General features: G+C 33.7%; 3 protein-coding genes across 9 annotated transcripts in view; 1 reads left to right on the top strand and 2 right to left on the bottom strand.

The window, feature by feature from the left end:
* LOC105176303 overlaps window positions 1-1,192 on the bottom strand; it is a gene marked incomplete in the record, with an annotated part of 2,992 nt that extends 1,800 nt beyond the window's left edge. The window contains 4 exon segments of the mRNA XM_011099097.2: window positions 1-92; window positions 187-251; window positions 362-432; window positions 883-1,192. Of these exon segments, the coding sequence (XP_011097399.1) occupies window positions 1-92; window positions 187-251; window positions 362-432; window positions 883-1,024 (370 nt within the window).
* LOC105176211 (calcineurin B-like protein 10) lies at window positions 1,976-6,346 on the bottom strand. Of its 6 annotated transcripts, none has more exons than XM_020692622.1 (10): window positions 6,053-6,340; window positions 5,783-5,963; window positions 5,586-5,668; window positions 5,152-5,199; window positions 4,662-4,721; window positions 3,765-3,873; window positions 3,541-3,593; window positions 2,726-2,806; window positions 2,518-2,630; window positions 1,976-2,428 (listed from the first exon to the last, which is right to left on the bottom strand). In XM_020692622.1, the coding sequence occupies exons 1-10, from the start codon at window positions 6,074-6,076 to the stop codon at window positions 2,374-2,376; spliced, it is 807 nt and encodes a 268-aa protein (XP_020548281.1). In that variant the 5' UTR covers window positions 6,077-6,340; the 3' UTR covers window positions 1,976-2,373. The 6 variants fall into 6 exon arrangements, 4 of the variants coding, with proteins under 4 accessions (XP_020548281.1, XP_020548283.1, XP_011097279.1 ...); XR_002286768.1 differs by lacking the exon at window positions 1,976-2,428 and adding an exon at window positions 2,907-3,215 and having other exon boundaries at window positions 2,570-2,630; window positions 6,053-6,346; XR_002286769.1 differs by lacking the exon at window positions 1,976-2,428 and adding an exon at window positions 2,907-3,087 and having other exon boundaries at window positions 2,570-2,630; window positions 6,053-6,346.
* The window catches only part of LOC105176122 (K(+) efflux antiporter 6), a 6,887-nt gene continuing 2,811 nt past the window's right edge, over window positions 11,840-15,915 (top strand). The window contains exons 1-12 of one of the 2 annotated variants that reach the window (XM_020696803.1): window positions 11,840-12,353; window positions 13,008-13,051; window positions 13,383-13,441; window positions 13,547-13,625; window positions 13,822-13,883; window positions 13,958-14,033; window positions 14,121-14,195; window positions 14,702-14,773; window positions 14,888-14,971; window positions 15,140-15,208; window positions 15,299-15,376; window positions 15,674-15,762. In XM_020696803.1, coding sequence (XP_020552462.1) covers window positions 12,119-12,353; window positions 13,008-13,051; window positions 13,383-13,441; window positions 13,547-13,625; window positions 13,822-13,883; window positions 13,958-14,033; window positions 14,121-14,195; window positions 14,702-14,773; window positions 14,888-14,971; window positions 15,140-15,208; window positions 15,299-15,376; window positions 15,674-15,762 — 1,022 coding nt within the window. In that variant the 5' untranslated portion in view covers window positions 11,840-12,118. The remainder of the gene's footprint in view (window positions 12,354-13,007; window positions 13,052-13,382; window positions 13,442-13,546; window positions 13,626-13,821; window positions 13,884-13,957; window positions 14,034-14,120; window positions 14,196-14,701; window positions 14,774-14,887; window positions 14,972-15,139; window positions 15,209-15,298; window positions 15,377-15,673; window positions 15,763-15,915) is intronic. The other variant, XM_011098869.2, reaches the window with a different exon arrangement.

Genomic DNA, 15,915 nt, shown 5'->3' with positions numbered 1-15,915 from the left:
CATCCCATTGCAACACCTTGAAGCCGAGTATACCTCCAAAAGATTTCAAACCTAAATTGTCAGTGACTGTAGCTGCTTTCATTCCCATGAACCTGAAATCGGATATAGAACCAGAGCAAAATTAGGTACCTATTTTGTTCAACTTACAGATAAAATAAGTGCATATGACCCTTCAAACGAACCAACCTCTCTGCTAGAGATGGGAATGCACACTTTTCTTCAGGTTTGTCTTCACCTACTCTTTTTGAATCCTGAAGGGCATTAAAAGAGGATGTTAGATTTCACAAAAATATCATTATAATTTAGAAACGATGGGTAAAATTTAAAAATGAAATGAACCATTAGCATCAACTGATCTCACCAAATTTTGATACGCTTCATTCGCATCCAGTAGCTCGGCAAACTCCCTGATTATTCTTGCATCCTCGTTTTCTGCAATCTAAATTCCAAGTAAATTTGAAGGACAATAATTGAAAACACAATCTTTATAGTATGAATATAATAAACATGAATACTGGAATTCAAATTCAACTAATACTAGAATTATCTCTTATCTCTAAATCCCTTCGTCAAATCCAAACCCCTCCATCCAAACACATCCAAAAGACTACAGAACACATGTAAATCCATCAAGAATCCACCAACTCAATGAAATTCTTCCTGCCCAACTGTCAATAAACTCAAATTATAAAACCATAAATCAGAAAATGAGTCTGCTATCACTGATTCGTTCTGAAAAGCTCACACAAGATATATAGCATAAATTGCAGGCAATAGAACACGATTCTTTCATTGTTGTTTACCAATATAAAGACGGTGATTTCCAAACATTATATATAAATTTAAACGGAATTAATAAAGGAAATAGTATTATATTATTACCTGAAGGAGGGGAATGAGGGAGAGCCAGAAAACCACAGCAGGCCCGAGAAGCGAAAGAATGGAGGTGGGTTTGCGTCGGGCTGATGAATCGGGCTAACCCATCTCCATACAATACCAAAGCTCTGCTGGGCTTGTCCGCCATTTTTGTAGGTATACGTACGCGTATAGCAATTCCTGAATAGAATTGAAGAAGGGATTCAGAGCTGCTGCACAAGTGTGTGAAGAGCAAAACAGGAACTGAGAATCTTGTTCCTTCTCATGAGCTTTGTTAAAAGGAAGTGGTAGCGTACGAATGATTTAGTACACGTGGGAGACTTGTACGACGTTATTATACGACTTACTTCAAGAGTTAATAACAATTAGATCCCCTTTGAGTCAAAATTACACTTTTTTTCTTCAAAAAATATTTTAAAATTATACTTGTATTTTTTAAAAATTCTCCGTTTACATTTGATTTTATTTTTTAAAATTTAGACGAAAAATACTAAAAAAAAAAAATAAAAAAATATATATAATTTTTTATTTTTACCTCTCATTTAATATTTCTGTATATATTTTTATACTTATAAGAGGACAATGAAGTAAGGTTAACTCATAACACTTTTTTTTCTTATAATTATAAAATTGTTTATGATAATGTTAGATGAAGAATAAAATTAAAAATTTATGTCATTTATTTTGCTAACCTCAACATACATGTCTTCCAAACCCTAATGAAAATAAGTAAGGTATAAACATTGAATTTTTTATGGGGATGTAAGTGTAATTTTAAAATTTATTTGGTAAAATTATAATTAACCCTTAATTTAAATAAATGTAATTGATGATAGGTTTGCAGGACGTTGAGTGTAAAAAGAATAAAAAAATTTTCAGTTTAGCACAAACGTAATACCAAAAACCTATGAAGTTAGGGAATTAATTTTATTTCACATTAGATTTGTGTTTTAAACATATAATTACTAGTTATACTCAGTTAACTTTTATGATATTAATATATGTATAATAGTAATTGATTCTTTACTGGAAAGAATTGATTGTTGTTATGCCTGGCTAATTTCTCGACTGCGAATAAAAAGTTGTATGCGAAGAGAACTTGGTTGACTGCAGTGTCCATGTACATTACATATAAACAAGTAGACCGTGCAAAGCAATTAACTCTTTGCACATGTGGGTGTTGGCGTGGCACCAAAACTTCACACTGAAATAGCAAGACACATATGCACGAGTGAAGGGTCTGGGCAGTTAGCTTGGACTCTTCAAACAATTTCCCAACTTCAAATGTCTGTACAAGTTGAGAAGAATCCCAAGCCGATCATCATCTGTATAAAACAAGACCTGATATTGGTTGAACCATCCAGCTTTGCACTTTTCCCCTCAAGGGCAAAAACACCACCTTCTCTACATCTCCAGCGATAATCTGGAGATTTATACGGACTATTCGTCAGTTCCTCTCTTCAGGCTGACTCTAGTGATACATTATCCGGGAATCTCTCAATCTTCCACCTCAGTGTTAAAAACAAAACTGGGGAAAACGGAAGTGATGTCCCTGGAAGCAGATAAACATGGCAGCGGTCAAAGATTTGGGAAGATCAGATAATAGGGAGCAAAACATGATGTGATAAAGATGATGTATACTTCAAATAAGGTACAGTCATGTTCCTCAAAAGTGATGGTTGCCGTGAGACGAAAGCTTTCCAGTCCTCTTTGTTAATTTTACCATCCTTATCAGCGTCAGCATCCGCAAACGTCTGTTAAAAAGGACGATTGATTGTTGAATAAACATATATTCCATCTACTGAAACCTAAATTTACTGAAAGATTGTCGATTCACATGTACTCATACCTTGTCAATTATTAGCTCTAGCAGTTCGTCTGATAGTTTCGTGTCAGATTCCATAAGTATAGCAATCACCATCTGCTTGACCTGAAGCAAGAACTTTTTCCATCAACTTATAATAACCAGATAACATCTGTTAGAAAAATAGATTCATCATGGAGAGACAATTGGGTTACAGGGAAAGTACCACAGTCGATCTTCCTACTTGTAGGACAATGCTTTACACGATATTTACAAAGCAATCTCATCTCTTGGTTATGTCCAAAAGTTCAGAATGTTGGGTACTAGGAAAGATTATTTAAAGACCCAACCCAAGTATGTTCATTTCGAACATCACCATTGCGAAGTGCCCCAGGAGAAACTGAAAACTTAATTCCCAAAACAGCAAAACTTCATTGATCCAATTTCAGATACCCCAATGAAAAGTAAGCAAAGGAAATGAAACAGTATACTTCAGTTGAAAATGGTAGAGCAATAGCACCGGAATGTTTAGCACCTATTTCCAAGCAAATCAACAGGGTCAAAAGCAACAGCAAAGTATGTCATGGAGGAAACACATAAGGAAGTATCATTATAGGGGGCAAAAGGAAAAAGATGAATCATTGGGACAGAGGACATCATGGAATTCTGAAGAAAGCTCATCTGTATTTATAATAGTTAAAACAATCAATAATAGAATTATATTGCCTAGGAAAAGCCCATACTGGAAAAACAGACAGCTTTCTTGTCATAGTTATTGCAGAAACTAATCTTATGTCTTCTCCAAACTTATTTTAGCATTAACTAGCCTGATAGTACTAGTAACTCAATAATATACTTACTTCTTCTCGCTCTATGAACCCAGTTTGTCTCAGATCATAAAGCTTGAACGAAACTGCAAAATAAGGAAAGGTGTTGCAGAAAGGGTAAGTGCACTGATCGGGCTTCACTTTTTGTAGCAAAATAGAAGAATCATTGTGATCCTCAAAACTCTAGCCTTTCTTAAGTAGTTTTCAATTATAAGTGTAATACTATAAAACAAAAAAGAATCCTTTTTATTTCTTACAATCTATTTTGTCCTCGACAGGGGCATGAGGATGGAATACATCGAGGGAAAGAACGAATTCTTCCAGATCAATAACACCATTCCGTTTTTTATCAAAAAGATCAAAAACCTGTAAGCAAATGCAGGGAATGGCAAATTACAAAGGAGCTTCTTCAGTCTTTTCAGATAACAACAAAACAATGTAGTCTATTGCAATATCAATATGCACCTTCACTTTTTGCAATAGATTACAGAAATATAACACTCCATGCATTGAAGTTCATAAACATAAGATAGATATATGCCCAACAACACTTATGATGAACCATTAGTGCATATAAAGCCTTTTTTCTTTAAAACACAGTTATTCAATTATTTAGCTAGTCGAGAAGATAGTATTAAGTTTCCTGATAAGGTCCCCACTAATCTCTTGCCAATCAATACTGAGATGTCTTCAACCGAAAACAGGGAATCTGGCAATCTGCCAACAAGAGTGGTGTAGTATATAACATGATTTTCTCGAGACAATCAAGAAAATAAAGATAGTGTGATGCATGATCTGCTTTTCAGATGGAAATTGAGAAAGCATGCAACAAGAAACCAGCAAAATTGCTTGACTTGATTAGTTTCCAACTGTATCTCATATCCATATTACACAGCTAGAATAAGAGAGCGTAAATTGGTTCTTAATCAGTGGAGCTTCCTATTAATTCCACAACTCTTAATGTCCATGCATGAGTTGTATAAAATGAAACAAGAAAATGTAGGTATACAACAAAACCTAGGCATTTCTTAGTATCTCAGTCATGCCAGATGTTGACATTTCACATGTATTCCCATGTAACCATCTGAGAATACATAAAAATGAGAACAGAGTTTTCGAAATGAAGACAGGACAAGAAGTAAGACTGTGGTTACCCGATCCAAGAAAAGGTTCTCACCACATACTATTCTAAACAATGCCAACTGAAGCTCCTCCTGCATGTGAAACAAACAGTGTACAGTCATATAACAATAACAAACAGTTAAGGTGCAACTGTCAAAGAGATAATGAGAAGGCCTGTAATCGGATGCTAAATAGCAATGAATGCGTACAAGCAAATTTATGTTAAACATTGTAGAGAATACATGTGTGTTTATGGCCAAAATCAAAAGAATACTTATATATTATAGAAAGAAAAAGAAACCTATTACTAGAATGCATGTACTCAAATTTTCGAGTTGAGGAATTCAGTTATTATGGGAAACAAGAAGTTTAAAGAAAAATGTGAAAATATTCAAAAATAGTGAATCAGATCCAACTCGTTCTTGAACTCAATATGTGTTCAAATAACTCTCCGGTGTTGACATTCTCACCGAAGGAGAAATATATAAAGTTGAGGGAACCATTTCAGCTTTTTCCACCCACCCTTAACCCCGAGAAAAACTGATCACCAGCCACAACCTTCATACAGCCCTGCAGTCGCTTGTTACTTCAGCCAACAAATCACACAAGGATTGTAAAACACAGGATGAAAGGTAAAAGCGATGGATTAAGAGCAGTCACCAAATCACAACTCAAACACAATTAGAGCTCAAACAATATGATGTTTTTACATATAGCTTAGAGTTAATTCATCAAGTCAAGCTCGCACCAGTTTTCAGAATTTTTGTATTGAAATAGAGCTCAAACTTTTTGGTTGAGTTTGACCGAAATCTCGCGTAAGCATCACTGTAACCGTGATTATTAAAAATGATATGCACAAATCCTCAAAGTAGCAAAAAACTTCACTGGAACAACTATGTAGAAGAAAAACTACTTCATCCGAAAAATACAAGTATGTTGTAAACCTGGAGCGATACCTTATGTATCAAACCGTCATCAATGATTGAACTGCTTAACTTCTTAAACAACTCATGCAATGCCTCCACTTCATTTATAGTAACTGCAATAGAAACAAAACAAGTACTTCCAGTATCAACCAACAATTATCAAACGAAAAAGTAAATAAAACTCCATAACGACAGGGGGGGAAAAGGATATCATCAAAATTCTGTACAATGAGATTTCTCCGAGAGTCGAACAATCTCCTTGAACTCATAACGCAATTTCGTGCCACGGCTCAATTTTCGGCATTCGAAACAACCGGAGAAAGCAAAAGCCAAAGCGTCGAATATAGCTATAATCGGAAACACCGCCGCGCAGAGCTTCTCCGCAAATTTCAGAGAACTAGTGCCCAGCTTCTCACCGGAACAAAATCAATAACCACAAAAGTCAATTAAAATTTGACGTAAAAACAATCACACGTTTACATCAGGCAAAATTTTACCAGCGATTTGTTGGTTGAATCCATTTGAGAAAAACCAAAAGTAACTCGAATCCTCTCGCTCTTTCAGGCACAAAAACCAAATTTTTATCTTAAATCTCCTGTTTCTTCCTTTCTACACGCTGCAGATGAAGGTAGAGTCGGGAAGTAAATGCAAAACAAATATATAGCAAGAGCAGCAGCCGCAGGCGGAGGTAAAATTCAACAAACGTTTGAATCACTTTCTATTTCTTCTTTGGGCCTACATGCCATTTTTCTCTATGATAAGGCTATGCATTTCATCCCTATCAACTTTACTTGTGTAAATATTTTACTATCAATTAAATTGGTTCTACGATCTTTGTTTTATTTTATTTTTTTTAATATCCGGACAATCTTAAAAAGATCGAATATGTCATGAGGGTTTCGCTCCAAAGTTTTCATCTTTTAACCTTGACGCTCATATCAACCATAGGAATAGTTGTACCGTCACATTTTGAATGGTTTAAAAATTTATATTTAATATTTTTTATATTATTTAAAATTCATCGATTTGATATATTAATAAAAATTTATATTTATTTTTTACGAAATTATTTTTATATAAATAATAATTTCACCTTCTCATATATATTAACATATAACGATGAGTAGATTATGGGGAACACACTGAGCCCAGAAAATATCTATTATAGGAAGTGAATATTTTAGTGCATTATTGTTGCTTCTTTGAAAAAACAAAGTACAAATTCTTTGGTCTCATGCTATGTTACACGTGGCCCCTGGGACACCAAATTTGTGGCTAACAAGAGTTGTCCCTTTTTTTTTATTTCTTTAATTTTCCATGTGTTGGAGGTTTATGTGCTGCTATTAATTTAAATTATTCATACGAAATTGGTAATAACATTAAATTAATAAAAGTATGATTTTAAATTTTCTTAATTACCAATAGTTGTGGAATAACAATTATAACTAATGATGACGATTGTGGTGGTACACTTGGATTTGCATATAGAGATATCCAGGGTGTCCAATTGGATTTAGATATAATATCCTTCTTATGTGGGACATTATAATTGCTGAAAAAGTGGATATTGTTTTTTCTTTTCTTTTCTTTTTGATAAATTACAGCGAGTTCTTCTAAGATTTGATATAATTATTTTTAAAAAATTTATAAATATCTTCTAATGTTTAATGAGATTATGTAGTTCTTTGGTTGAGGTCCCAAAATTATCAATTTTGTCCTTACTGTACTTTTTTATTTTAAAAAAATATCAAATAAATAAAACAAATCGGACAAGGTGGAGGAAAAATTAAAAAAAAAAAATCACTTAGTCATAAAATAAATATTTTTTTAAATAAATCAAATTATAATTCATAGTCCACAAAGGCATTTTTTGATTATTTAACACAAAAAGTGGATGAAAACTTGGAGGAAACTAATGAATTAGGCTAGTTGTTAGACAACCGCTAAAATCAATGGGGTGTTGATAATTTTTCAAATAATGAGATGATATTTATAATTATGTCAAATCTCGTGATAACTTATTGTAATTTATCCTCTTTTTCCCCCCTCAATTTCGCCAACTATACTATATTTCATTGACTTACTCGATGTTTTTCTTTTTTTAATAAAAATTGTAATTATATATTACATCAATATTAATAAATTGACAGATACATCGATTTGATCACTAAAATCATATTAAGTGGGCAATATGTACTATAAGAATTTTTTATTAAATGAGATAAATACCCATATATTTGGTGAGACTTCAACCCATTAGACACACATGTGAATATGCGAAATTATGTTACTAACTTAGTTTGGCTAAATTGAAATTACTTGATATGATAAGTTCATTACACTAATTATATAATTATTGTATATTTTTAAAATAGTACGTAATTACACAACAAGTACATAAACTATCAATTGTATTTCAACATAATTTTTAGGGATAAGTACACTCCTCTTTCTTGAGGTTCGGTGTAATTACACGTAAACTTCCTGTAGTTTGAAAAATTAAATCTAGTTTCCTTGAAGTTTTCTTTCGTCTAGCAAATAAGTCTCTTTGTTAGTAAAATTCACTGAATTTATTAATATTAATAAAAAAACTAAATAAAAATTAATATTTATCCTCAATTGACTTATTAATGACTTATAGCAGGTCAAATGGTAATTTGTAGTCTATAATAAAATTTTGATTTATCATTAAGAAATTGTCAAAAATCATTGTTAAATATATAACTACTTTTTAAGTTATATATAAAAAAAATAATTTGATAAAATTAATTAAATATTTAAAAGAATTTCATATTCAACTTATTGAAACCCAAAATTCATATATTATTACAAAATTTATTTTTGTAAAATGTAGATTTGAATTCTATAAAAAAAAGAATTTAAATTTTAAAAAAATCGAAACGGCATCGTAATCACCAATAACAAAAACAGTAAACAAAAAGCATATGGAAAACAGATGAGATGACAGTTGATGCGTATATTTCACAAGCAACATAAAAGGTAGTAAAGATGAAATAATATATAGATGATGCTGTTGATTCCTAAACTTGTAAACACTGAGAAAAAGGAAAAGGTTGATTTGAAAGGTGAGGAGTGTTGAGGAGGGGTTGATAGAATTTTGTTGTATCTTTTTGGGCAGAAATAGAATAAGGCATTATGGAATAAGAAGAAAAAGATAGTTATATGAATTGAGTTTTTTTATTTTTTAATTAAACCACTCGGGAATGGGGTAGTTTTTTGGCGTCCCCAATCCTTCTTTATTAAGATTAGAAAGCGAGCAAATTTACAATGGGGAGTACTGACTCCCTATCATTTCTAAGAAGCTGTAAAAAAAAGGAGTACTATTTCTTTACAAATAGTCACCAAAAGCATAAATAAGGAGTCTTACAGAAAATCACAAAGGCATAAAGAATGAGTACTACTCCTTTACAAAAAGTGCTAAAATGGAAGACGAAGTTGGGAACGATGATTCAGTGTGTCAAAAAGTTTCTGTCACTACATTCGAATCATCGGTTCCAACTAGTACCTGCAAATCAAGCTATACAAGCAATCCAACAATTGTTACAAAAAGTTGCACCACCAATAATTGAGTACGACAAAATGAGAGGAACTAACTATACATTAGCCACATGAGACCTCAACTCTCTCTTATATTATGAGATTTCAGTCTATAAAAGAGTGCAGAGAAATGCAGGGATAGGCAGGAATTATGCAACAGCAGATCGCGACAGCGTGCGTAGAGCAGTTACTATATGAATTGAGTTGCGCTTATAGATTTAGGACAAGTTGGGAATAAATATAAAAGTAGGTTTCTCCCAAATTAGTATACATTAACTTTTCTTAATATAATAAAGGGTTAGAACTATCGGTTCATTTTTTTAAAATTTAGTATAATTATAAATTAGCATGGTATTCGTACTATGCATGGTTATAAATATTTTTTTTAAAGTTAAGCAAATTTTCTTATAATATATAGTGCTATAAATGAATCTTTTACACAAAATAAAAGTTTCATTTTTAATGGGTAACACATAATAGTTTTGAATAGATAGATTGGCTTTTATATATATCTAGTCCTATATATAAATAAAAAAATATAAAAAAAGTTTGATGTATTGTTTGTTTATATAATTAATCTTCCTCGGAAATTATATTAAAGTACATAATCTAAAATGATTTTACTTACAACAAAATAAAATATAAAGCAACAACAGAATTTTCGGTTAAGGCAAAATTGCAAACTAGTCTTGTATGTAAGGGGATGGCAAAATTGGTCCCGTAACTATGAGACTGACAATTTTAATTATTGACGTGGCAAAGAATGGTTAACCCACCACCCACCACCACCACCTCACAGTCGGTCGCAGAAAATTTTTTCTGGCGAGTCTCTGGCCACGCGCACCACCACTGAACTTGATGTCCTGCGTTGATTCCACACTACAGCATGTGTTTCAATCAGAGCTCAAACACACTCCCAATTGTTAATTATAGTCTTGCCCTAAAACCTAAATTTATTTTCTCTCTCTTTTCGATTTGCCTCCATCTGACCTACTCACTGTTCGAAACCACCACCAATCAACTCCCCATCCTCCGGCAAGTTGATTGTACCTAAGCCCATTCATTTTCGTCCACTATTTTGTCGGTTCTCTCCTTTTTCATTTCCACTACTTTTTTGCCATGCTCGCCACTGGATTTTCCGTCATATCTCCGCCTCCATCGATCATCTCGTTGACGGACCAACACCCCTATGTTCGCCTCCCCATGGCGCACACACCCCTCTAATTAGTTTCCATCAATGATACCATCCACGCCATGGCCTCCTCATCGGTTGACTTCTCTTATATGTTTTAATTTAGTGGAAAGTTTGGTCCTTTCCGGCAAAAACTACTTGCCTCTTGTCATGTCAGCAACCACGCAAAACGCCACGTGTTTAAATTGAGACCAGTTGATAGTCGGAACCCTAAGCCCCAATTTGTCTGGCTAATTTTGGTCAGAAGGACCAAAATTGCCACTAAACTAAATCATATAGAATTAAAATTGTCAATCCAGTAGTTATAGGATTAATTTTGTCACTTCCTCTAACTTATATAGGACTAATGAATTATAAAAAAGACAACTGAGGGATGGGGAGCTGGGAGAAAGGAAGACATAGGACGATAGAAAGAAAAATTAATTTAAAATTTTAAAAGTCAATATCATTTTATCAATTTGAATAAAAAAAAAAGATGAGTAAATGACTGTAATGTTAAAAAATAAAATAAAATGACTAAATTATAAACTCAAATTTAGATACTTTACGTAATTATTTAACTGATCATTAGAACATGATCATTACGTAATTATTTAAGATAAACTCAAATTAAATTAGATACTTCTTTATTATTTGAGAAATTATAACTATTGATTGAATCCTTAAAATTTGGTGTAATTACACATAAATCTCTTATTTTTTAAGCAATTACATCTAACATCCTTGATATTTATTTTTCGTCGGACAAATAGATCCTTATATTAGTCAATATCTATGGAATTTGCTTATATTAGGAAAAGAGTTGAATGAAAATTCTTATATTAATAATAAACTGATGGGGGCTAAATATGGATTTTCATTCATTTTATTTTTGTTAATATCAGTAAATTTTATGAATTTTGACTAATAGAGAGATTTGTTTATTAGACGAAACTAAATATAATGAGTACTAGATTTAATTTTTTAATTCATAGGGGTCTATATATATATATAATTACACAAAATCTGAAAGAATGACGATGTAATCATCCCATTTTAATATATTGACAAAATTAATCCTATTTAAAAATAAAACACCAAATCAGTTTATTCTATCCCCATTACCCTCTTATTATATTTTATTTTTTCATCTCTTATTTATTTATTCTTTGTTTTATGGAGTGCGGAGATGGTACTTAGAATTCTTTGTTGGGCGGTCCATACATCGGAGACATGAATGGGCCGTATTAGGGTGTGATGAGTAATTAGCCTTTCCAGTTGGGATAGCAATATTTGAACTTTAGGAAATATTTGATTCATATTGCCAAACAAATGGGAAAACGTCATATTTGATTCGTTGCTTGTGTTATTTTGATTGGTTATGTTTAATTTTTATTATTAGAATATATTGGATGACAATTATTAATATTGATCGATTTTTTATTAAAATACGTATAATGATGTATATATAAACTTTTATATTCATAAAATAAGAAAGCTGTGGATTTGATGGAGTGGTAAAAGTATTGAAATTTTTAGGCAAGGTAAGATCTGGGTTTTGAATGCCTTTGGGACCAAAATTGATGTTTACCCCCAAACAAATCATAAACACGCAATTTTACGAATACATCGCCATTACTCATCGCTCTCTCTACTCTCACTCCATTTTCTCTCTCTCTCAACTTTCCTTCTCTGTGCTCTGCTATCATTTATACAAGTGGTACAGCCTGTGGACTGCGACAAATTAACTAACCGACATTCGTTGAGCCCGCATCAGTCTACATCAACGTGCGCCGCGGCCTGCGTATCGTGCGCCGCCGGCGTGCAGTCGCCAATGAGTAGATTGTCGGCAGCCGTTGTTGTACTGTTTGTTGCTTTGACTGCAATTGCGGCACCGTTTTCTGCATCGGCAGATTCGCAATTGGTCGGCCACGGCGCGGTTTCCGCCGCTAATGCCACACTGGCCGAGTCGAGTGGAAATAAGACTCGGCCGAAGGAGGACACCTTTGCTGATATGATCGATCGGGCCCTAGAGAAGGAATTCACCGAGAATGAGGATCAGAACGAAGGTTTTCTTAGATCTCAACTTGCGTATTGCCTTTACTTAGCTTGGTTAACTTTTGTGGTTGTTGTTTGCTGGTTATGTTGTGTTTGACCGGGGAGTAAATTTAGGTTTATTGGGTTTTACGAATTAGAAATTGCGGTCGTGCTGTCACAGTAAGTTCTCCTCTTCTTCATTGGTGTCATATACTACAATGTGAGTTAAAATGTGCTGGATTAGTGTGTCGGATTGAGCTTTGCTAGGTTGAACTGTAGGCGAAATGATAAACTAATTTTTCTCAGTTTGGTGAGAGGTTATTGGATTTGCTTTTGATGGCTTAAGATTCCAATAATGGACTTAGGTTTAATTAGTGAGTTGTTTTGAGTAATTTATGAACACTGCTGGTTTTAGGCACAGAGCAAATCCTGAAAACTGTGAGATATGCGAATCCCGAAAGCACTGAGACTCATTTTTAAGTTTTCTTTATTAGGGTGCTTTGAGGATTCATGAGCATTTTCCTGTTTAGGTGTGTGCTGAAATAGCATGTTCTTGTTTACTTTTATGGCTAGATGTGGATAATTTGTTGTTTGTTGCGACTTTTCTATAACAACATATGGATGGTGATATACTGTTTGATTGTCAGTTTATTTTCTTCAAAATTAAATTTGACTTGAATTGGCAGCAAATGATGCTGGTAGCTTCAACAATAGTGTCGCGGAGCAACAGGTTTGTCACATTGCACTTTCTCAACTCTTTTGATACTGTTGCTACATCATTTCTGTATGGGTTATCTTACATAAGTGACTGGATAGATTTTAGATGCAATGATCAGTGTAGTTTGAGATTTGAGAATGACTATGAACCGAAGTGGTCATTTATTGAAGTTTCTTTAGAACCTGTTGCCTAGGATAAGACATTGTTGAATTGGGTTAGCAGCTTTAGTTTTTCTTTTCCAGGAAGCTTGACTTGCATGTTTCTTAGCTTCTTCTTGCCTTTCTGATAAATGCTGGACGGGTCATAACTTTAGCTGTATTCTTACTTAGTTTCCCATGATCAGGCAGTATTGGAAACAGTCGCTAGAGTAAAGACAAAGAAGAATGAAACAAAGGAGGAGAAGTAAGTATTTGTGTCATTCATTACACAAATTTCTCAGACATATTCACTTGTCAATAACAGCCACCCCTGTGTTACTCATATGCTTCATTTTGCATATAACTCTAGATCGTTTAAACTTCATCATGTTTTTAATCTGGATAATGACAATGGAGCTGAAGAGACACCTACATTGATTGATAGAAAGGTAATAAACAATGCCTGCCCCTTTTATTTTGCGTTCTTGTGATTGTTTTCTGTAGTGCTTTTCTTTCAGTATTCCTTTCTATGATCAGAAGAAGAAGAAAAAAGAGAAATCAATATGTGAAACTATTCCGATTTTTTTTTTGTTTAAATGTTGCTGTTGTGAGTGGTTAACAAATTGAAATTTTATGTTTCGACAGGATAATGTGTTTATCATATCAAATTTCAAATCTAAATTTCCAGTGTTGCAGTTAGACTTGAGGTACAGTTACCAGTTTATGATGGCCTCAGTCTTATATCTCCAGTTCTAGTCTGCCTGACATGGTGATTCTTTAGGCTCATATCAGATCTGGTTGTTGTCATTGTGTCTGCAACCTGTGGTGGAATTGCTTTTGCTTGTGCTGGACAACCGGTCTGATCTCTTTCTTTGGCCTGTCCTCTCAATGTATGCTAATTGTTTTCAGCTTTTCTCTTCTCTGATTCCAGAAATGTCTTGCAGGTAATTACTGGATACTTATTAGCAGGATCAGTTGTTGGACCTGGAGGGTTTAATGTTGTCAGTGAAATGGTGCAAGTATGTAGCTGTCTAAAGTTGATTCTTAATGTCTAGTGCTATTTTATAGTTGTACATGTGCCAAAATTTGTTTTCTTGTGCATTAGTATGCTTTGAAGCTTGTAACTGGCCTTAGTCTGATTTAGAGTTCAAATATCATCAAGTTTGTTCCAAAATTTAAATAAGATTTTAATGCCTTTTATGCTGATAATTGGCATGATATGCTTCCTCCATGCTTGATGTTGCAATGAAAAGGTAATATGGGGCTGCTTCTGTTTCTAACTCCAAATTTAGCAGGTTTAGGTAGAACTAGTTTAGCAGGGTCATTTAGTGAGGACAAATTGAAGAAGATTATGCTTTAAATGATAGACGACCTGCAATGTTGAAATAAGTTAATAACGAAACTAAAATGATAGAATTGACAACTTGTGTAGAATTGGATTGGATCCACTTGGCATCTATATTTCATTATATGAATATAAACATTGCATTTGCTTTTCTAATCCTAATGTTGCTTTTGTATGTAGGTTGAAACAGTGGCTCAGTTTGGTGTAATTTTCCTTCTTTTTGCTTTGGGCCTGGAATTTTCCACTACAAAGGTTAGCTTCTGTTTTATGCTCTTTCAGAATGACGAATTGTTCACCCCATTTTTCCTATTATGTAAATTAGGTGTGCTGATTGCTATAAATTAATAATCATTTATGATTCTACAGCTTCGAGTTGTTCGTGCTGTTGCAGTTCTTGGAGGCTTACTTCAAATTCTCCTTTTTATGTGCCTGTGTGGAGTTATAGCATCGGTGCGCATGATTATATTATGGCTAACCTCCCCCCCCCCTCAATATAGAAAAAAGTTAATCGAGTCCAGGGTGGGAGTTCATTACATAGATTGTAGAAATCACAGCAGAGCTTCACTTTCTATAATGTGGTGGTAATGTTTGCTCTAATAGTCACCTGATTATTTGCAGCTGTGTGGTGGTAATGCATCTGAGGGGGTATTTGTTGGTGCATTTCTATCCATGTCATCCACAGCAGTGGTATGCTCGGAGCATTTATTGCACAGTTTATTTTTGCTTCTAACAGGATTGTTAAGAGTTTCTCTTAATGTTCCAACTTTCAATTTCCAGGTATATAAATTTTTGATGGAGAGAAACAGTACAAATGCTCTTCATGGTCAAGTTACCATTGGCACTCTCATTTTGCAGGTATTGAATCTTATTCTTCTTTTATATTTTTAACTGTCTTGGAACTGTTCTGTTATCAGTAAACTTTGATTTAAAATTTTAATGGAAAATAAGACACACCACCACTTTCAAAAAATAGATAATTTCCATTTTTCTTTGTTCGGCATTGCCAAAGGCTTCAATGGAAAAGACAGGCTTTTGGGTTCATATTTTGTAGACTCTTGAGTTCTATGTTTCATGCTTCTTTACAAATGATCAGCATATATTGTCCAAAATGCGTAAGCGATCTTAAAAAATGTTTGGACATTGCATTTTCAGGACTGTGCCGTGGGCTTACTATTTGCCCTGCTTCCAGTGCTGGGTGGAACTTCAGGTGTTATGCAGGGAGTAATGTCCATGACTAAATCGTAGGTTCAATTTCTACAATATTGGCTTGCTGGTTGTCTGGAACAGGCACTGAAAATTACAAGACAAGAATTGGCTTTATTTGTTACTTTTCATTTCTTGCAGTCTGGATTTCCTTGAACAAGGGAAAACTTTTTTGGCTTTCTTTAAAAGTA

This window comes from Sesamum indicum, linkage group LG1 (assembly GCF_000512975.1).
Source record: "Sesamum indicum cultivar Zhongzhi No. 13 linkage group LG1, S_indicum_v1.0, whole genome shotgun sequence".
Taxonomy (NCBI): Eukaryota; Viridiplantae; Streptophyta; class Magnoliopsida; order Lamiales; family Pedaliaceae; genus Sesamum; species Sesamum indicum.
Note: the sequence above shows the minus strand (reverse complement) of the source record. Positions and strands in the feature narration are given on the sequence as shown.